At 41.5% G+C, this 23602-nt stretch overlaps 1 protein-coding gene across 1 annotated transcript in view; it reads right to left on the bottom strand.

Moving 5' to 3' along the window:
- The window catches only part of ABLIM1 (actin binding LIM protein 1), a 186493-nt gene that overhangs the window by 143717 nt on the left and 19174 nt on the right, over positions 1 to 23602 (bottom strand). The window contains exon 2 of the mRNA XM_060099208.1: positions 16124 to 16258. Within this exon, the coding sequence (XP_059955191.1) occupies positions 16124 to 16258 (135 nt within the window). The remainder of the gene's footprint in view (positions 1 to 16123; positions 16259 to 23602) is intronic.

Genomic DNA, 23602 nt, shown 5'->3' with positions numbered 1-23602 from the left:
TATAAGTCCATGCCACTCTCTCACTTCGTCCCAGCTTACCCTTCCCCCTCCCATGTCCTAAAGTCCATTCTCTACGTCTGTGCTTTTATTCCTGTCCTGCCCCTAGGTTCTTCAGAACCCTTTTTTTTTTTTTTTTGTTAGATTCCATATATATGTGTTAGCATACGGTATTTGTTTTTCTCTTTCTGACTTACTTCACTCTGTATGACACACTCTAGGTCCATCCAACTGACTACAAATAACTCAATTTCATTTCTTTTTCTGGCTGAGTAATATTCCATTGTATATATGTGCCACATCTTCTTTATCCATTCATCTGTCGATGGACACTTAGGTTGCTTCCATGTCCTGGCTATTGTAAATACAGCTGTAATGAACATTGTGGTACATGACTCTTTTTTTTTTTTTTTTTTTTTTTTGCGATACGCGGGCCTCTCACTGTTGTGGCTTCTCCCGTTGTGGAGCACAGGCTCCGGATGCGCAGGCCCAGTGGCCATGGCTCACGGGCCCAGCTGCTCCGCGGCATGTGGGATCTTCCCAGACCAAGGCACGAACCCGTGTCCCCTGCATCGGCAGGCAGACTCCCAACCTCTACGCCACCAGGGAAGCCCCATGACTCTTTTTGAATTATGGTTTTCTCAGGGTATATGCCCAGAGTGGGGTTGCTGCGTCATATGGTACTTCTATTTTTAGTTTTTTAAGGAACCTCCATACTGTTCTCCATAATGGCTATATCAATTTACATTCCCACCAACAGTGCAAGAGGGTTCCCTTTTCTCCACACCCTCTCCAGCATTTACTGTTTCTAGATTTTTTAATGATGGTCATTCTGACCAGTGTGAGGTGATACCTTGTTGTAGTTTTGATTTGCATTTCTCTAATGATTAGCGATGTTGAGCATCCTTTCACGTGTTTGTTGGCAATCAGTATATCTTCTTTGGAGAAATGTCTATTTAGCTCTTCTGCCCATTTTTGGATTGGACTGTTTGTTTTTTTGATATTGAGCTGCATGGGCTGCTTGTATATTTTGGAGATTAATCCTTTGTCAGTTGCTTCATTTGCAAATATTTTCTCCCATTCTGAGGGTTGTCTTTTCATCTTGTTTATGGTTTCCTTTGCTGTGCAAAAGCTTTGAAGTTTCATTAGGTCCCATTTGTTTATTTTTGTTTTTATTTCCATTACTCTAGGAGGTGGGTCAAAAAGGATCTTGCTGTGATTTATGTCATAGTGTTCTGCCTATGTTTTCCTCTAAGAGTTTTATAGTGTCTGACCTTATATTTAGGTCTTTAATCCATTTTGAGTTTATTTTTGTGTATGGTGTTAGGGAGTGTTCTAATTTCATTCTTTTCCATGTAGCTGTCCAGTTTTCCCAGCACCACTTATTGAAGAGGCTGTCTTTTCTCCATTGTATATTCTTGCCTCCTTTGTCAAAGATAAGGTGACCATATGTGTGTGGGTTTATCTCTGGGCTTTCTATCCTGTTCCATTGATCTATATTTCTGTTTTTGTGCCAGTACCATATTGTCTTGATTACTGTAGCTTTGTAGTATAGTTTGAAGTCAGGGAGCCTGGTTCCTCCAGCTCCATTTTTCCTTCTCAAGATTGCTTTGGCTATTCAGGGCCTTCTGTGTTTCCATACACATTGTGAAATTTTTGGTTCTAGTTCTGTGAAAAATGCCATTGTTAGTTTGATACAGATTGCACTGAATCTGTAGATTGCTTTGAGTAGCATAGTCATTTTCACAATGTTGATTCTTCCAATCCAAGAACATGGTATATCTCTCCATCTGTTTGTATCATCTTTAATTTCTTTCATCAGTGTCTTATAGTTTTCTAGGTCTTTTGTCTCCTTAGGTAGGTTTATTCCTAGGTATTTTATTCTTTTTGTTGCAATGGTAAATGGGAGTTTTTCCTTAATTTCTCTTTCAGCTTTTTCATCATTAGTATATAGGAATGTAAGAGATTTGTGTGCATTAATTTTGTACCCTGCCACTTTACCAAATTCATTGATTAGTCCTAGTAGTTTTCTGGTAGCATCTTTAGGATTCTATATATAGTATAGTATAGTATCATGTCATCTGCAAACAGTGACAGTTATACTTCTTTTCTGATTTGGATCCCTTTTATTTCTTTTTCTTCTCTGATTGCTGTGGCTAAAACTTCCAAAACTATGTTGAATAATGGTGGTGAGAGTGGGTAACCCTGTCTTGTTATAGATCTTAGTGGAAATGGTTTCAGTTTTTCACCATTGAAAATGATGTTGGTTGTGGGTTTTTTCATATATGGCCTTTATTATGTTGAGGTAAGTTCCTCTATGCCTACTTTCTGGAGGGTTTTTAACATAAATTGGTGTTGAATTTTGTTGAAAGTTGTTTCTGCATCTATTGAGATGATCATAAGGCTTTTCTCCTTCCATTTGTTAATATGGTGTATCACATTGATTGATTTCCATATATTGAAGAATCCTTGCATTCCTGGGATAAATCCCACTTGATCATGGTATATGATTCTTTTAATGTGCTGTTGGATTCTGTTTGCTAGTATTTTGTTGAGGATTTTTGCATCTATATTCATCAGTGATATTGGCTTGTAGTTTTCTTTTTTGTGACACCTTTGTCTGGTTTTGGTATCAGGGTGATGGTGGCCTAGAAGAATGAGTTTGGGAGTGTTCCTCCCTCTGCTATAGTTTGGAAGAGTTTGAGAAGGATAGGTGTTAGCTCTTCTCTAAATGTTTGATAGAATTCGCCTGTGAAGCCACCTGGTCCTGGGCTTTTGTTTGTTAGAAGATTTTTAACCACAGTTTCAATTTCAGTGCTTGTGATTGGTCTGTTAACATTTTCTATTTCTTCCTGGTTCAGTCTTGGACAGTTGTGCTTTTCTAAGTATTTGTCTGTTTCTTCCAAGTTGTCCATTTTATTGGCATATACTTGCTTGTAGTAATCTCTCATGATCCTTTGTATTTCTGCATTGTCAGTTGTTACTTCTCCTTTTTCATTTCTAATTCTATTGATTTGAGTCTTTTCCCTTTTTTTCGTGATCAGTCTGGCTAATGGTGTATCACTTTTGTTTACCTTCTCAAAGAACCATCTTTTAGCTTTATTGATCTTTGTTATCATTTCCTTCATTTCTTTTTCATTTATTTCTGATCTGACCTTTATGATTTCTTTCCTTCTGTTAACTTTGCGGTTTTTTTGTTCTTCTTTCTCTACTTGCTTTAGGTGTAAGGTTAGGTTGTTTATTTGAGATGTTTCTTGAGGTAGGATTGTATTGCTATAAACTTCCCTCTTAGAAATGCTTTTGCTGTATCCGATAGGTTTTGGGTCATGATGTTTTCATTGTCATTTGTTTCTAGATACTTTTTGATTTCCTCTTTGATTTCTTCAGTGATCTTTTGGTTATTTAGTAGTATATTGTTTAGCCTCCATGTGTTTGTATTTTTTACAGTTTGTTTCCTGTAATTGATATCTAGTCTCATAGCGTTGTGGTCAGAAAAGATACTTGATACGATTTCAATTTTCTTAAATTTACCAAGGCTTGATTTGTGACCCAAGATATGATCTATCCTGGAGCATGTTCTATGAGCACTTGAGAAGAAAGTGTATTCTGTTGTTATTGGATGGAATGTCCTATAAATATCAATTAAGTCCATCTTGTTTAATGTATCATTTAAAGCTTGTTTCCTTATTTATTTTCATTATGGATGATCTGTCCATCGGTGAAAGTGGGATGTTAAAGTCCCCTAGTATGATTGTGTTACTGTCGATTTCCCCTTTTATGGTTGTTAGCATTTGCCTTATGTATAGAGGTGCTCCTATGTTGGGTGCATAAATATTTACAATTTTTATAGCTTCGTCTTCGATTGATCCCTTGATCATTATGTAGTGTCCATCTTTGTCTCTTGTAATAGTCTTTATTTTAAAGTTTATTTTGTTTGATATGAGAATCACTACTCCAGTTTTCTTTTGATTTCCATTTGCATGGAATATCTTTTTCCATCCCCTCACTTTCAGTTTGTATGTGTCACTAGGTCTGAAGTGGGTCTCTTGTAGACAGCATATATACAGGTCTGGTTTTTGTATCTGTTCAGCCAGTCTATGCCTTTTGGTTGAAGCATGTAATCCATTTACATTTATGGTAATTACCGATATGTATGCTCCTATTACCATTCTCTTAATTGTTTTGGGTTTGTTATTGTAGGTCTTTTCCTTCTCTTGTGTTTCTTGCCTAGAGAAGTTCCTTTAGCATTTGTTGTAAAGCTGGTCTGGTGGTGCTGAATTCCCTTAGCTTTTGCTTGTCTGTAAAGGTTTTAATTTCTCTGTCGAATCTGAACGAGATCCTTGCTGGATAGAGTAATCTTGATTGTAGGTTTTTCCCTTTCATCACTGTAAATATGTCCTGCCACAGCCTTCTGGCTTGCAGAGTTTCTGCTGAAAGATCATCTGTTAACCTTATGGGGATTCCCTTGTATGTTATTTGTTGCTTTTCCCTTGCTGCTTTTAATATTTTCCCTTTGTTTTTAATTTTTGATAATTTGATTAATATGTGTTTTGGTGTGTTTCTCCTTGGATTTATCCTGTATGGGACTTTCTGCACTTCCTGGACCTGACTGACTATTTCCTTTCCCATATTAAGGAAGTTTTCAACTATAATCTCTTTAAATATTTTCGCAGTCCCTTTCTTTTTCTCTTCCTCTGGGACCCCTATAATTCAAATGCTGCTGCATTTAATGTTGTCCCAGGGGTCTCTGAGACTGTCCTCAATTCTTTTCATTCTTTTTTCTTTATTCTGCTTTGTGGGAGTTATTTCCACTATTTTATCTTCCAGGTCACTTATCCATTCTTCTGCCTCAGTTATTCTGCTACTGATTCCTTCTAGAGAGTTTTAAATTTCATTTATTTTGCTGTTCATCATAGTGTGTTTGCTCTCTAGTTCTTCTAGGTCCTTGTTAAACGTTTCTTGTATTTTCTCCATTCTGTTTCCAAGATTGTAGATCATCTTTACTATCATTACTCGGAATTCTTTTTCAGGTAGACTGCCTACTTCCTCTTCATTTGTTTGGTCTGATGGGTTTTTACCTTGCTCCTTCATCTGCTGCATATTTCTCTGTCTTCTCATTGTGCTTATCTTACTGTGTTTGGGGTCTCCTTTTAGCAGGCTGCAGCTTCGTAGTTCCTATTGTTTTTGGTGTCTGCCTCCAGTGGGTAAGGTTGGTTCAGTGGGTTTTGTAGGCTTCCTGGTGGAGGGGACTGGTGGCTGTGTTCTGGTGGATGAGGCTGGATCTTGTCTTTCTGGTGGGCAGGACTGCGTCTAGTTGTGTGTTTTGGGGTGTCTGTGAACTTATTGTGATTTTAGGTAGCCTCTCTGCTAATGGGTAAGGTTGTGTTCTTGTCTTGGTAGTTTCCTGGCATGGGCTGTTCAGCAGTGGAGCTTGCTCTTGTTGAGTGGAGCTGCGTCTTAGTGTTGAGACAGAGGTCTGTGGGAGAGCTCTCACCAGTTGATATTATGTGGGGCTGGGAGGTCTCTGGTGGACCAATGTCCTGAACTCAGCTCTCCCACCTCAGAGGCTCAGGCCTGACACCCGGCTGGAGTACCAAGACCCTGTCAGCCACACGGCTTTGTTGTTCATTACATGGTCTGTAATCATGGAAGTGCATCTGAAAAAGGCATCTGAAGAGGCTGCTTTGGTATTCTGAGTCCCACCCAAGCCTTCAGCTGGCCCTGGCCTCAGTCTCTGCTCTCAGTCAGGCCTGCACTCTCCTTAGGCAGGATAGAGACAAATAAATCTCATTTTTATGAAGTTCAATTATTTTAAAAGGCAAATGTATACCATTACTGTAAATCAAAACTTACAGGGCCACTTGCCCTCTATATAAAGTATCTGTAGAAATAAATAATTAAATAATGTGATTCAGTTTGAGCTTTGATATCATTGCCTGATCAAGGCCCCACGCCTGACATCTATTCTCTCTTTGTTATAAAGATCTTCTGCTTCATGAAATTAGAAGGGTTGAAAAAATATTGAAGAGAGAATATTTTTTCCCTGTGTGAGAAATGCTGTATCTGGGAACTACAAAAATAATTTTCTCCTTCCCATACTTAAGAAGACATTGATTGAAATCAAGCCTGGGTGACCTGGATTTAATAATTTGGAAATAATAATCTGTAATTAGTATCAATTAATGATAAACATTTCATTCATTCATTCAGCAATTATTATTGAGTGCTAATGTAAGCTAGGTTTTTTCCTAAGGACTGCTGTACAAACCCGTTGGTGCCTACATTCTAGCAGGAGGAGACAGCCAACCAACAAACCATACATAACTTAAATCATATATAAATACATATATATGTAAACACACACAGATACACATATACACATGTATCCATATCAGATAGTGTCAAAGATGATCTCATTGATAAGTGTCATTTGAGAAGGGACCCAAAGGAAGTGACGGAGGGCGCCAGGCATATATCTGGATAAAAAGTTTGTCAAGCAAAAGGAACTGTAAGTGCAAAGGTCCTGAGGCTCTTCAATGTTTGGTTTGTTTAAGAGCAATCAAACAGGTCAGTGTAGCTTGGCAGAGGGAGCCAGAGAGAAAGTGCTGGGACATGAGGACTGGGAGTAACAGTGAGGAGGGGCCCTGAAGGTCAAATTAAGGTCTTTGGCTTTCATTCTGAAAGATGCGGGAATTCTTTGGAAAGGTGACAGGATCTGGCTTTATTTTTAAGGATCACCTTGGCTACTGCATTAAGAATAATCTGGGGAAGGGGGGCAATGGCAGATGCAGGGAGACCCAATACCATGATTAATCCAGGCAAAACATGATGGCAGCTTGGAGCAGGATCATTATCTTTGGGATAGTGTGAATAGTCAGATTTTTGTATATACTATGAAGATAGGGCCAAAGGGATTTGTTGGTGGAATACTTGCTTCATGTGAAAGAAAAAGAGGAGTGAAAATGACTCCAACGTTTTTAGCCTGAGCAACTGGGAGGAAGGTCTTGATAACTGCTGAAATTAAAAGACTGGAGAAGAAGGTTAGGGGGTAGGGATGGTGCTAGTAACCAGGAATTAGGTTTGAGAGGCCCACTGGAGATGTTGAGAAGGCCTTTGAAGATACCAGTCTGGATTGCAGGGGAGAGTAATCGAGTTGGTATTTGTCAGGGTACAGATGGTACTTGTAAACCATGAGACTAGATGAGGTCACTAGAAAGTGGACATAGAGATGAGGTCTGACCATGGGGTACTCCAAGGGTTCAGGACATAAAAGGAAACAGCAATAGGATGAGTTCAGTGCTTGCTTTAAAAATGCTTGAGGAACATTTCCATTTTCCTCCTTCCTCTATGATATAAACACTCCCATAACCTTTGTTGTACAAATCATCCTTCTTAGAAAATGTGTTCTTCTTTGATCAAGCTGGGTGAACTTTAGCATTCCCTTTCCCAAAAAGTAAGCTTTCATGGACACAAAACAGAGCTCTCAAGAACTATAAAGAACTTGAGAGGGTTTCCCTGGTGGTGCAGTGGTTGAGAGTCCGCCTGCCGATGCAGGGGACACGGGTTTGTGCCCCAGTCCGGGAAGATCCCACACGCCGTGGAGCGGCTGGGCCCGTGAGCCATGGCCACTGAGCCTGCGCATCCAGAGCCTGTGCTCCGCAGCAGGAGAGGCCACAACAGTGAGAGGCCGGCGTACCGCAAAAAAAAAAAAAAGAAGCGAAAGACTTTATGACTCAGGGCGAGTAACATGAGCTTCATATTTGTTACCCATTCCCCATGACCCCCCAAATCCCTCAGAGGCAAGAGAAGCAGGTCACCAGGATGCTGATCGTGCAGGGGGTTTGTGTCACTGAGGAACCCCGAGTTTAGAAATCCCCAATCTTTCATAATGAGCTGCAAGCAAATCTATCCAACCTTTGTTCTAGAGGCAGACATTATCTTTATTATGCTAGACAGCAAACAAATCCATCCCCTACTCCAGAGGGAAACACTATCTCTATCTTCCAAGAATGTTCGCTATACAAACATCCTTGGAAAGATAATTCAGAACAACAAGCTACTGGGCGCCTATGCTCACAAGAGACCCATGGATAATTATCTCCCAGCAAGAGTCAAAATTGTTAAGCAGCGTATTTTGGAGAAGTTCTGAGCCTTTATCCTATTTCACTTTGGAATTCAAAACCTTATCATCTAAATTATATTTATTTGACTAGGTAACACTTTAACATGGTGCAAAATTCAAAAGATAAACTACACAGGATTATTCTTTTATCAACAAAAGATGGCATGAAAGTGGTTTCTGATTTGCTGTGTGAAGGGAGCACATTTGCATCAGACTTATTTTTCTTGCATCCTGATTAATTCTTCCATTTAATCAATTTCCAAATGAGTCAGATTCTCTAAATAGGTATTAAAAGCCTGAACTCAGCACTTAGGGAATATAAGAAATTGCTTCCATTTTACTAGAGCTTTATCAACGTCCACTTGAGTCGGAAAATAACCTACATGCAGTGGGTTATATCCAGTGGGTTAAGTGAAAGCTAAGGGTCTAAACCAGCATAAAGAACTAAACAGCAGCAACATCTCACCCAAGCGCTGCCTGACAGTAGCCTTCAGCACAAGTTCTCTTATCTGTTCCATCTGCCAGGCAGACGTGTAGCTCTGTAATCAATGACAGATAGCTTTACTTACACTCGTTCTTTTCAAAAGATAATGTTGCTGCCTAGTAAGCATTTGAGGGCATATATCATAGTAAGCACTCAATAAATCTTGCTGACTAGCTATGCCATTAGAAACACTTACAAATATTCAAGTGACAAAGAAATACATGTTTACTGGTCATTCATTCATTCATTCAGCTTTCCCCTTATTGGGCACCTAATACGTCGGGCATTGTTTTAGGTACCAGGTACACAGTAGTAAACAAAACAGACAAAAATCTCTGCCCTCGAGGGGAGCTTACTCTTTAGTAGGGGGTAAAGATACATGAATAAAATATAGTAAATAATGATAAATGTTAAGGAAAAAGGATCCAGCAGAAAGAGATATGGTATAGGGAGCAGCTGAAATCTTATACAGTATAGTCCAGGAAAGGCTCACTGAAAACAGAACATTTAGCTAGATAGCCCTTCTCAATCCTCTGGTCCCTGATCGTTTCTAAATGCTCTAGAACTTTCTGGAAGAAAACTGGATCTAGGGCATTATCCTGAAAAAAAAATGTTCAAGATAGACAACAATAATTATAATGAACAATATAACATATCAACAATGTATATGATGAACTGTGTATATGATTATAATTAACTTAAATTTAATCAAATATTAAATATGTAATTATTAAATATTAAATTTATACTATTTAAACAGGTTTCTTGTTCTCTTATAGAGCATGTATTACAATCATGATGCAGACAAGGTGCTACATTAAAAAATGATCATATCACGGGAACAATATCAGAATGAATGGATAGCATTAAAAAAAAACAACCTCGTTTAAGTTAGGGGGATGGTTGCTGCTAATGCGCAAGCATGAAAAACAAAGCCACTGAGTACTGAAGATAAAGAATAGCTCCATCCAGAAGCCTGCAGCCATATTTTATTTCCATTGGGTTATTATAGAGAATAACAGAAGCTTTGGGGATCTCCTTTTCTTTTAATTATAGAATCCATCCATTAATTAAATCACTTTCCCCATCTCATTACCAGATGGGCACATTTTCCAAGGTTACAAATGGAAATTAGGTTTTACTTCCTTCAGACGCTGGCATCGTTATTATTCAGTTCCTGCCTTTTGCCCTTTCCCAGGGGAATTCCACACACAATTATAGAGCTTCAGCCATGATCTGGATGCCAAACACTTTCGAATACTTCTCCCCAACACAGACCAGTACCTCTCGAGTGCTAAGCCTACGAGACTCTGTATGGACCATGTGGGCTCAGCCTCAATGTATCCCAAACTGAACTCTCCTCCCGCACTAGCCTATCCAGTGCTCCTGTACATCCTTAGTTGCTGGCAACCATCTGTCCACCCAGGCAGTCCAACTGGAAACCTGGATCCTTCTTCATTCCTCATATTCAATCAGTCACAAAAACCTAGCAACCTTAACTTTAAATGTCTTTTAAATCTGTCCCTGAGTCCCTATCACACCTGGTGCCACCTTACATTATTTCCACCTGACTACCATTCTATCCCCCTTCTGCATCTATCTCCCTGCCCCCAGTCCACATCCTATCTTTCTCTCCATCACAGCACCTATTACTCAATATAATACATGCTGCTTATGTGTATACCTCTTCAAATAGCCCCGAGTTCTCTGACACACAAACACGTATGTGTATCAGCACACAAACATGCTGTGCTCTTTCTTTTCTCAGCATTTAGCATAATATCTTGCATGGAGTGTGTGTTCCATTAACATGTACTAATTGGATACGTAACTCTTGGACCATCAGATCCCAAGATATCAGACGTTTCAGGAAGTGATATAGGTTCACCAACCAAATTCCTGCTCACCAACCCTGACCCTGTTACAGCTAAACCTATGAAGTCGTGGACTGCTTATGGGTTTAAGTTTGTGTTATGAAGTCTAATTCCTCCACTGCAACCCTTCCCCACCTTCATACTTGTCTAGCTCTCATGTAAGACGTTCAGTGTCCTCTTTGTCCCTCCTCCTTCAAAATCCATTCTTAGTAAAAGAGTTCATCTCTGCTTTTTATTTCCACGGGTATTTGCATCTTAGGGCTTTCTTTCTAATTGTGGAAAGCCCCCTCAGGTCCCAGTCAAGAACTACAAGGCTTTGGCAGCATGGTATATGTATGAAGGAGAGCTGGTAGGAGGGAGGGGAGAGAACCACCCGGAGATCCTGACTCAACTTGCGGTCAGAACCTGAATGTTCCTCCTCCCGCACTCAGCCAGGTCTTGACCAAAAGCCCAGGCTTGTTTTAGCAAATGCTCTCCACCCAAAATCCTCCATCCTGGGACATTAGCTCACAATCGGAACATGACATCTCTATTTTGCTTTTCCTTCCAGTTTTATTGAGACATAACTGACATACAGCTCTGTATAAGTTGAAGATGCACAGCATAATGATTTGACTCACATACACCATGAAATTATGACCTCAGTAAGTTTAGTGAACATCCATCATCTCATACAGGTGCAGAATTAAAGAAATAGAAAAAAAATTTTTTTCCTTGTGAAGAAAACTTAAGCTTTACTCTCTTAACTTTCACATGCAACATACAACAGTGTTGATTATATTTATCACATCGTACCTTACATCTCTAGTACTTATTTATCTTATAACTGGGAGTTTGTACCTTTTGACCACCTTCATCCAATTCCCCCCACCTCTGCCTCTGGTGACCGCAGTTCTGATCTGTTTCTCTGTGAGTTTGTTTTTGAAGTATAATTGACCTGCAACACTATGTTAGTTCCTGGTACATAACACAGTGATTTAACATTTCTATACATTTCAAAATGATCACCAAGACAAGTCTAGTTACAATCTGCCACCACACAAAGGTATTACATAAATATTGACTGTAGTCCCCACGCTGTACATTTCATACCAGTGGTTCACTTATTTTGCAGCTGGAAGTTTGTACCTCTTAATATCCCTCACCTATTTCTCTCCCACACCTTCCTCCTCCCCTCTGGCATCCACCTGTTTGTTCTCTGCATCTATGACTCTTGTTTCTGCTTTGTTATGGTTGTTCATTTGTTCTGTTTTTTAGATTACACATATAAGTGAAATCATACAGTATTTGTTGCTGTCTGACTTATTTCACTTAGCATAATACCCTCTAGATCCATTCATTTATTCTTTTGCAGATGGCAAGATTTTATTCTTTTTCTGTGACTGGGTAATATCCATTGTATATCACATCTTCTTTATCCAGTCATCTATTGATGGGCACTTAGGTTGCTTCCATATTTTGGCTATTGTAAATAATACTGCAATGAACATAGGGGTGCATATATCATTTTGAATTAGTGTCTTCATATTTTTTTGGATAAATACCCAGAAGTGGAATAGTTTAATCATATGGTAGTTCTATATTTAATTTTCTGAGGAATCTCCATACTGTTCTCCATAGTGGCTGCACCAAGTTACATTCCCACCAACAGTGCACGAGGGTTCCCTTTTCTCCACATCCTCGCCAACACTTGTTATTTGTGTAAAAAGGACACCTCTGCTTTAGATGTAACAGAAAGAAAACAAAACAGTTGTTTTAAGACAGCTTCAGTCTGGGCCACTTGGGTTAGGACGAAGACAGCATTCTTCAAGGAGAAGACTTTTGTTTCCTCTGGGAAACCCTCCTAATGAGCTTATAAAACGTAGAGACCCTAAGGTAATTTAGACTCCTGATCTGACAATGAGGGGGAAGGAAGTTGGGGTCCCTGGGATGGAGGGGAGCAGGGCCTTTGTAGAGAGAGGAAGCCCTACCAGGATGGTAGCAGATGAGGTTCTGAATAAGTATGAGAAATGGCCCTCATCTGTCCTTTCTGCTCAATTTTTCTGTAAATGTAAAATTGCTCTAAAAATTAAAGTCTATTAATAGACTTTTCCAGTTAATAGAAAGAAGGAAGGAAGGAAAGAAAGAAAGAAAGGAGGGAGGGAGGGAGTGAGGAAGGAAGGAAGGAAGGAAAGAGAAAGCCTGAGAATACCAGGCAGTTGTCTATTCTGTGCTATAACTCCCTCCATTATCCCAGACATTCAGTAAACTCTGCTGAAAACAGCTGCTTTGTGAAGTGGTACTTTGGGAAAAGGAGGAAGAGAAATGGTGTCCAGTATGGGGTGAAGCCATGTGAAAGGCACATCACTCATAAAGGGGAGACCAAGAACTTGGGAGTGGCAAGAATTTAGAGCGAGAGGGGACCACAAGAAGGTAAACCTCGAGGAATCTCTAGAACTGTGTTGTCCAATACTACAGCTACTAACTGCCTGTGGCTATTGAACGGTTGAAATGTGACTGACTGGTCCAAATTGAGATGCACTGTAAGCTAGTATGAAAAAAAAAGAATGTCAAGTATCTCAATAATTTTTATTTTAATTACTTGTTGAAATGATACTATTTTGGGTCTGTAAGGACAAATAAAAAATATATTATGAAAGTTAACTGCACCTGTCCCGTTATACCTTTTTAATATAGCTATTAGAAAATTCAGAATCATGTATGTGGCTTGCATCATGTTTCTACTAGACAACACTACTCTAGAATCTTGGGGAAAAGGCATAAACTTGCTAGAGTATAAGACACGGGGAGCTTAAACACTTTCTTTGGATAGTAAAAAAAGGGGTGACCCCAGTAAGTTGGAGACATAAGACAGTAGACTTGACAGGTAAAGTATGGGAAAATACAAATTTACAAGAACCGATGACATTTATTTTAGTAAAATTTTGTTTAAACTGAAAATAATTCCTATGAATGATGTGTTCTCAAAATATGATGTAATTTATAAAAAAATTCAACTTTTCAGGAACATATTGATAGCATGAAACAAAGTACATATGGTACAACTTTCGAACATAAATAACTTACATTCAGTCCTTCGATTTAAACTAGAAGAAAAGCATGGAAACTTCTACCTCCCGGGGGATAAACGAATGTGTCTTCTAATATCTTGATGTGTTGAACAGTGACCACCCGGAGACTAACACTTTGTACTTTCAACTAGAAATATAAACTACATACAGGGCTGCCCTTGTTTACTTTTTTCTGTTTATTTCATACCAAATCTACTCCTTAAGCCATGTCTCAGGAAATCGATGAGCAAAAAATAAAACAAGGGGCTTCCCTGGTGGCGCAGTGGTTGAGAGTCCGCCTGCCGATGCGGGGGACACGGGTTCATGCCCCGGTCCGGTGGGGGGGGTCCCACATGTCGTGGAGCGGCTGGGCCCGTGAACCATGGCTGCTGGGCCTGCGCGTCCGGAGCCTTGGTCCGCAATGGGAGACGCCACAGCAGGGAGAGGCCCACGTACAGCAAAAAAAAAAAAAAAAAAAAAAAAAAAAAAAATATATATATATATATATAATGCCTGACCCCAAGTTAGCCAATCAGGATGTAAGCAGAAGTTATAGTTTTTTCTGACATGCTACCTAAAAGTCTCTAATTCAGTACCTCTGGGTTCTGTATTATGTAGAGATATGGTTATGTGTATATAGAATTGGCAAACTTCAGACCTGGGGTGATTTAAATATCACGTGGTCTAGTCTCTTTCTTTTACAGATAAAGACACAGAGCCACAGAGAGGTCACTTGCCTGAGACCATAGAGCTGCTTTAGCGGCAGGGGCAGGACTTAAGGCACACAGAGTGCGGACACAGTCAGTACCCTGGGTGTGACCCTGATGTTTCCTGATAACCAACTTGGGTCGTCTGAAAACCGGGGACTTATCGTACTTGCTCATAGGGATTTCCAGGAGGATCAAAGACTCTCTCTCTATATGATGCGCATTATAGCCTTTGTCATCTCTGTCACGCTCAATGGGAGCTAAACTCATGCCCTTCCTTCCCCTCCACCCTTTTACCCGAGCTATGTGCTAGTGCTCTTTATCCTGAAAAGGTTACACTCAGTGAAAGAAACAGCTGTGGACTCCAGAAAAGCTTTTGCCCGCCGCCTTTGATCATGTATTTGAGGGTCTCTAGGCAGCCCGGAGCTTACTTGAGAGACCCCGGGGACAGCTGGTTAAGATGGCAATGCTGACCCTTTGTAGCCTAAGGGGCTCGGAATGAAACACGGTTTCCAGGAATGAGGGTGGGTACCACGTACAGAGCTCAGAGTACAGCTACAGAGCAGGCTCATGGTCTTGCTCCTCTTCCACCTCTTCCAACATCACTGAACCCCAGCCTGAGCTATCCAGACGTGCCCTTAGCTCAAGTAACATATTTCTCAAATAAACACACAGAAACTACTCTCTGCTTCCTTGGCCACTTGGCCATGCCCTGGCTCCAGAATAACAGGACAGCACATTGCATACATAGATGCCAAGAGTTGCACACCCAAAAAGGGGGGCTTGTTAATGGAAATCAACCACAAATGGGTCACTTTTTTTTTTCTTGCGGTACATGGGCCTCTCACTGCCGTGGCCTCTCCCGTTACGGAGCACAGGCTCCGGACGTGCAGGCTCAGCGGCCATGGCTCACAGGCCCAGCCGCTCCGCGGCATGTGGGACCCTCCCGGACCGGGGCACGAACCCGTATCCCCCGCATCGGCAGGCGGACTCTCAACCACTGCGCCACCAGGGAAGCCTTGGGTCTCCTCTTAAATGGGAAGTATTTTCCTGCTTGGAGGCCTTCCAAGTGTTCTTGCTTAATTCTCACTTCTCAACACACACACACACACACACACACACACACACACACACACATGCACGCACAGAAGCCAGTGCCTTAGCACCCCAATCTTAAAGTTTTCCAGTCCTCCTTTAAAAAATGGCTTTGGGACATGGTTACTTTGAAGTAGGAGTCCCTCATCTCAGGGAAAAAGAAATATAAAGTACAGATAAACAGCAAGGTCCTACAGTATAGCACAGGGAACCACATTCAATAGCCTGTGACAAACCAGAATGGAAAAGAATATGAAAAAGAATATGTAAATATATGTATAACTGAATCACTTTGCTGTACACTAGAAACTAACACAACATTGCAAATCAACTATACTTCAATAAAATAAAACTTAAAAAAATATAAACTTTATATTTCTGCCCCACTGGGGCAGTCCAGTGGTTAAGACTCCATGCTTCCATAGCAGGGGCCACGGGTTTGATCCCTGGTTGGGAAACTAAGACCCCATATGCCGCATGGCACAGCCAAAAAGTAAAACAAAACAAAACGAAACACAAAACTCCATTTTCATTGCTTTTCCACAATTAGTCTCCCCTCCTAGGATCAGGAACCTCAGTGAACACCCAAAGACAGGGTACTGCTGGTCTTGGGGGTGGGGGGAGCTCAGCCTCCCCCTTAAGTTTAATCCATTCCCAAGTTAGAGAAGGTGAGCAATTCCAGGGTCTGGGAGGACATTCATTTATCATCTGGTGAACGGGTGTGGAGTTAAGGGGATGGGGCAGCCTCCAAGGCAAGGCCATGGCACACAGCCAGGAAGCTGGAGGCTCCATACCTTTGCAGGTGAAACATTTGATGTGGAAATGTTTGGTCTGGACCCGAAGCACTTCACCCTTGCACGGCTCCCCACATTTGTGGCAGAGAATGACAGGCTTCTCTGACGGGTGGTGAGGGTCCTGAGGGTGGGCCACTGAAAGAAAAACAACAAAAGATCCATGTGAGTAGAAAGCATTCCTACAAAAGGAGTCATTGTGGGCACGCATAAATAAACCCAGAATTTTAGTTATCAAATGAGCCACATATTGATTCAATAAGCACCAATGGAGCCTCTGCCCGCATGTCATAATTACGGAGACACACAGATCAATAAGAGAGTTATGGCTTTAACAGTCTGGTGGGGAAAACACTGGGCTTGTTCCTCTGGCAGCCAGAAGTCTTGTCTCTTCCTCCCAAACTTCTCCAGGGCTATGTAATCGGGTCATTAAGTATATGATATTATTTGGTTCAATATTGTGCAGTATGTCCTTATCTTGATTTAGAAAGTGCCTTCCAGCCGGGAGTTCACTGCACACTGTAAGTTCCTTGACAATGAGGACCGTGTATTAAAGCTCGTATTTTTGTGTTTCTCGCCGTGTTTACTCCCGCTTCTTTCCCCAGCTCCTCTGAACACAGCAGAACACTCGTGCACCAAAGGGGCTCAGTTAGCATTTATTTCCTTCTTAGTTAGCAGGCATTGGCTAGTTCCTAGTCTCCAAAGAGTCATTCCTGATCCTCATTTGGCAACTCAACCCGTTGGAGGTCTACTACGAGCCTCCTATTGTGTGCACAGTTCCTGATACACACACTGCAGGCAGTCCTTTAAAAAAAATAAATTAGCAACTACGTGGATTTCTCTCTGAACCTCAGTTTCCTCTCCTGTAAAACAAAGGGAATTGGATCAGCAGATTTCGAAGATCTTTCCAGGCTCTAAAATCATATGATGGGGCTTACAGGGATTATTCTCTCAGTTTTCCAGAGTGTGGCCTTCAGAGAACAGAAGTTATTGTGACTGCCGTGCCCCAGGAATAGGATTACAGGCTCCTCTTACAAAGGACCAAGAGAGTAGGCAGCAAAAGGACACCTGTGACTTGACGCTACCCAAGGAGCTTCATTGAACCTGCAGTGTGTCCAGCCGGAGAATGCAGCAAGGCGTTTTTTGCTATTAAATTCCTTTTCTGATTTGCGTCCTCAGAAGGAGGAACCGTGTGATATACAGAAATGTATTACATAAGTACCTACATGAGCGTGATATGGGATAAGAACAGTGAACCTAAAATTAATCAACCAACACAAAGAACAAAGATGATTTCTTTTTTCAAACGGTAAAACCAGGTTGGACCGGGGGAGGGGGGTGTGGGCAGGTATTGCTGAAATTGAATTTAGAAAGCACCTCACAGCAAGGAGCTCTCTGTATACCACGAGTATAATAGTGCATTGTTTCCCTCAGACCACTGTAATGTTCTCATTTCGCCTGGAAAGAGTTTGAATAAGACAGTCCAATTAATCCATTACTAGTTAAATTCTCAGAAACAAGGTTCTCCTTGTGAGATTTAGACCAGCAGCAGGTATAGTTTCGGGTTAAACTTCTGACCTGAAATCTCTGCACTGGACCCCAAAGTGTTCGGCAAAGGTATGAACATCGTGATACCCCTGCATTTCCTTATCTGCCTGCTGGGATCTCTCTTGGAAACCTGTATTCACAACAGAAGTCAGTACTATCTAAAGGAATTAAGAAGGGGCTTCCTTCCAAGATCTCTAAACAACCACTGACTTTTAAAATGATGTGTAACAAGGCCAAACATCTATTCACCTGGGCATTAAAAGAAAAATTTTCCCTTAACAATATCTGCTTTATGTAAGGTTTTTCGTCTGTCTGTTTCAACTTCCTGCTTCCTATAAGAATGGAGGAAAATAACATTTACTGAGCATCTGTCTGCTAAGTGCCAGGCACGGTGCTAGGTGCTTACATATAAGTCATTCTATTTCATCCTCACCACCCCTCTCTCAGTGACTTGGGGAATACTGTTCCCCCTTGACAGATGAGGAAATCAAGCCTCAGAGAAGCTGAGCAGCCTGCTCAAGTAACAGTAAGCGGAGGCTCAAAGATCTACACCCAGGGCTTTCTGACTCCCAAGCTCATGCTCCTCTTGTCTAAGTCAGAAATTTAGAAATCAGAAATTATTATAAGTCCAGCAATGATTGTTAAGTCAGGCAATAATTTGTTTAGCCAGGCTCAAGTGCTGTTCTAAAAGCAGCAACTAGGACTTGGTTTATAAAGGCTTATACACTGTGTACAGTAATATACTGCTAGCTGAGCATGGCACCCAGATGGTAGTCTTCAAGGTGGCTCTGCTGACCCCCTATATCAGAACTCCCTGTGCCATGTATTAAATATGCAGATTCCTCAGCCCACTGAACGAGGGGTGTGAGTCAGGGACCTATTATTTTCGTAAGCTCCTCAGGTGATTCTTTTTTTTTTTTTTTACATCTTTATTGGAGTATAATTGCTTTATGATGGTGTGTTAGTTTCTGCTTTATAACAAAGTGAATCAGTTATACATATACATATGTTCCCATATCTCTTCCCTCTTGCGTCTCCCTCCCTCCCACCCTCCCTATCCCACCCCTCCAGGTGGTCACAAAGCACCGAGCTGATCTCCCTGTGCTATGCGGCTGCTTCCCACTAGCTATCTATTTTACGTTTGGTAGTGTATATATGTCCATGCCACTCTCTCGCTTTGTCTCAGCTTACCCTTCCCCCTCCCCATATCCTCAAGTCCATTGTGGCACATATATGCAATGGAATATTACTCAGCCATAAAAAGAAACAAAATTGAGCTATTTGTAATGAGGTGGATGGACCTAGAGTCTGTCATACAGAGTGAAGTAAGTCAGAAAGAGGAAGACAAATACCGTATGTTAACACATATATATGGAATTTAAGGAAAAAAAATGTCATGAAGAACCTAGGGGTAAGACAGGAATAAAGACTCAGGTGATTCTTATGCATACTACAGTTTAAGAACTATTGTCCCCTTAGAATTCAGACAATACTGTTAAGCAAGTGACAGAGAAGGGTTAGAGTGAAAAAAAGTAACCCACAAGACCATCCACCTCAGAAACAATATTAGAACACAGTGGATCTCTTGATGAGAGGGAGAATGCATTTTTGGATGAGAAATTACACTGCAGTTTCTCCTGACACTTGCATTTTTTATAGCTAAGCAAGCCAGCTATGCTGAGTAATGATGAGGGAAGGAAAATATCATTTCACTTCTTGGCTCTTCCCTTTGCCCTCAACACAGGTGCCAATGCACATGCTGGCACCAGTCACGAAAGTCAGAACCGGGATCAGCATCTGCATTTTGCAGGCATTTCCCTTTGGAAATATATATTACACTGTGAAATCCTCCATGCCCAGAGATGACCTTTATGTTCACCCAGAGATGAGCAGAGACTACATCACGTTTACTTGCCTTTCCATCATACGTCAGCCTAGGCAGACGCTTATCAGAACCACGTACTTGTGAAGAAGTGGGCTCTGCTTGTTGGAGGACAGAATCCAAAGACCAAAAGAGACTCAGTATTTATTTCATCCCAACTCAAATCAGTATAGACAAAAGAATCTCTCCGCTTTTTAAAGATCAAAAAGGAGGTTTCTTTTACATAACTTCCTTTGGCAGTTTGGTTAATACCGAATGTATATTCTTTGTCTCAAGCCTACATTTTTTTTTTTTTTTTTTTTTGCGGTACGCGGGCCTCTCACTCTTGCGGCCTCTCCCGTTGCGGAGCACAGGCTCCGGACGCGCAGGCTCAGCGACCATGGCTCACGGGCCCAGCCGCTCCGCGGCATGTGGGATCTTCCCGGACCGGGGCACGAACCCGTGTCCCCTGCATCGGCAGGCGGACTCTCAACCACTGGGCCACCAGGGAAGCCCTCAAGCCTACGTTTTTGAAATATGCTGAGCCCCTTGCAACCTAGGAAATGACATTACTGCTGTACTCCTCTTAGTTGCCAACTAGCTCTGTTGCTAATTTTTACTTGATTGCTCCATCCTGCAGAGCCTGGGTGGTCCCTCCGTATTCTACTGAGAGGGAAAATGAGGGGCAGAGAGCTTACATTCTTTGTGCCTGAAGTCAGCAGCAAATTATTGGCAGAGGTACACTCAGCACTCGGGCTTCCCAAATTTTTTCTGCTGTACCAAGTAGTCAGTGATTTACCCCGGAATTTGGGCAGACATGGTTAAAATCTTCCATGGCTCATCAGTTTGTTGCTAAAATAAGAATAATACGGGGGCTTCCCTGGTGGCACAGTGGTTGAGAATCTGCCTGCTAATGCAGGGGACACGGGTTCAAGCCCTGGCTTGGGAGGATCCCACATGCCGCGGAGCATCTAGGCCCGTGAGCCACAAATACTGAGCCTGCGCGTCTGGAGCCTGTGCTCCGCAACAACAGAGGCCGCGATAGTGAGAGGCCCGCCCACCGCGATGAAGAGTGGCCCCCGCTTGCCACAACTAGAGAAAGCCCTCGCACAGAAACGAAGACCCAACACAGCAAAAATAAATTAATTAATTAATAAACGCCTACCCCCAACATCTAAAAAAAAAAAAAAAGAAGTGGGGAGTTAAGCCCCCCATCACTGAGGGTGGAATGTCATCATAAATTATTAAAAAAAAAAAAAGAAGAATACGATGAGAAACCAAAAGCATGGTTGCATATCTCCTGAATAGCGAGGAAATGTATCTGAAGAGCCAAGAATTTATTTGCCTGAAAAGGTAAAGGGATTCGTCCACTGCATAGTATCCAGTTTGGAGGGGTTCTGGAGACTCAGAACAGGCTATTGCGAGGCTAACTGAGGAGTTTCACACTGCCTTTCACAGTCAAGTAAAGCAGGTGAGCCTCGTCCCTGAGACTCCAGCATAGAACAGAACCAAAGTTCCATTCTGGATGTGTTACTTTGGAAATGCCTATTAGAGATCGCAGGTGATGAGACTGTGTGTGTGTGGTGGTGGGGGGGTTGAGATCATTAAAGAAACCTGTTACCTTCAGTGCCCCCAAGCAGAGGACATTAAAGGCTGTAAGAGGAAAGCTGAAAAGATTAGGTGGAGCCCCTCCTGATATTCCAGAACCAGCCTCGTCCTACCCAAGTTCTTTCCTTCTGAGGGACAGACCATGGAACTAGACCAGCAGAATCAGAATATCTGAGACCGCATATTTGAAATATCTCCTTAGCAGGTGACTATCACAGCCTATGACAACATCCTCAGTATGAGTTATACCTTGCCCCGGGCTATCTGAATTATTCAGAATCTCCCAGGTAATAAATCCCCCTCCCAAGTACACTTCCCTGTCATTAGCACCGTCACTCCCTTCACCAGCCTTTGAAACCACACAGGCTTGATGGCTTTCAAAGCCCTTCCATCTGCATTATCTCGTGTTACTCTCATGAGAGCCCAACAAGGTAGGAAGAGCAGAAACTGTCAAGCATGTTTTACCAATGGGCAAACTGAGACTCAGAGGAACAAAGTGACTCACCCAAGGTGACACAGCCATGAAACAGGAAGTTGGCAATAAACCAATGCAGTGCTCTTTACACCCAAACGATCCCCTAATCACTGACGCTTGGAGGCTTGCAGTCATCCTGGTCCCACCCTCTCTTTCATCTCCCATGAAATTCTGCTCTAAAAAATAAAGTCTATTAAAATAAAAACAAAATAACTTCCATTCTCTCTCTCAGTCCCAATCCATCAAGTCTAAAGTTCTTGGTCTCATTTCAGAGATCTTCAATCACATGACCCACAAGAGCTATCTAGATATTTAAGAAGAAACTACATTGCTGAGTATTTCTCACTGTGCTGAGTGGTTTTGAACTCTGGCAGGCCAACCCCAAAGATAAACACTAAAATCCTCTGCTGTCCATTCATATAAATATACAAAGCTCCCTTTAGTGAGGCCTCCTGACCACTTCCAGGTCAGTCATCTGAAGCTTCTCTGAAGCTCTCACTGTAGCTTATATTAATAAAATATTTCATTCTCCTCCAAGTCCTAAAGCACTAAATACCTGCACTGTCACCCAGCACTTAATTTTCTCTTGTTTTGTGTTTATTTTGCTTTTGTTTCACAGTGCATCAATCCTGACCCTACAAAACTGCAAGGTCAATGGTCAGTTCCTCCAGGTTTCTGGGATACTTCTGATTTCAAATAATCTGAGTTGTTCTCTCTGTACTTCTCAGTTCAATGATTGGATCAGGGAAAATACAGTTACCATCCAATACCACTATTGGAGCATCTCCCATATGAAGCTACAGATTCTTGAACTTATGACATCTCAATATGTAACTCTGTAACACCATTCTATTATTGTAACAAGTACAATTTATTGAACACTTACTATGTTCTAAGCCCTGTGTTAACTGATTTACACTCGCAATCACAGATAATCATCACAACTGCCTTTCGGGGGTGCTGTCTTATTATTCCTGTTGTGCAGAGAAAGACACCAAGGCTAGGAGTCAAATACCTTGTTCAAGACTTATTTATGAAACAGAAACAGACTCAAAGACTTAGAGAATGAACTTATGGTTATCAGGTGGGAAGGGTGGGGGGAAGGGATAGTTAGAGAGTTTGGGATTGACATGTACACACTGCTATATTGAAAATGGATAACCAACAAGGACCTACTATATAACACAGGGAACTCTGCTCGATATTATGTAACAAATGGGAAAAGAGTTTGAAAAAGAACAGATACATGTATATATATATCACTGAATCCCTTTGCTGTACACCTGAAACTATCACAACATTGTTAATCAACTATACTCCAATATAAAATAAAAAGTTAGAAAAAAAAGATTACACAACCAGGAAGTCGTCTGACTACAAAGCCCACACTCAGAAGCACTGGGTAGGGGATTTCCACAGGAAAATATTATGCAGCATAGAAGGAAACCAAGCTAGTGCAATGTACTAAATTCTGATTACACAGCTCAGAAGCAGTGAACACCCAGCTGCATCATAATCCCAAAGGTAACACCTGCTAGTAAATAAGCAGATGGGAAATAACACTTCAAATATAAAAGAAGTTATTCCAGGCTGCGGCAATTTACGGGGAAAGATCACTTACAGGGGAAGGGTAATAGAGCAAGGGGATGCATCCAGCCTCCACCCTGAGCAGAGGCCGGGGTTGGAAAACTGTCTGGTTAGGACTGGTCTGGATTTGCAATCACAAAATGATTTTCTGCCGGTAAGTTTGGTTTCTGTCTAAAGACAGGAATCCTATTATCCTGGGAGCCTACAGTTCAGAGAGACTGCTTCACTACTGAGAGAGCTTTCTATGCTTCTACCCCGTTAGTTCCCATTTCATTGTAAACACACATCACAGAGGTGTGTTCTCCCGCCTTTCCACCGCTTCTCTCCACCTCCTCCTCCCTTTCTTTTCTTTTCTTTTCTTTTTTTTTTGTTATATGTGCGCCTCTCACTGTTGTGGCCTCTC

The sequence above is a fragment of the Mesoplodon densirostris genome, chromosome 1 (genome assembly GCF_025265405.1).
Source record: "Mesoplodon densirostris isolate mMesDen1 chromosome 1, mMesDen1 primary haplotype, whole genome shotgun sequence".
In the NCBI taxonomy this organism is placed as follows: domain Eukaryota; kingdom Metazoa; phylum Chordata; class Mammalia; order Artiodactyla; family Ziphiidae; genus Mesoplodon; species Mesoplodon densirostris.
Note: the sequence above shows the minus strand (reverse complement) of the source record. Positions and strands in the feature narration are given on the sequence as shown.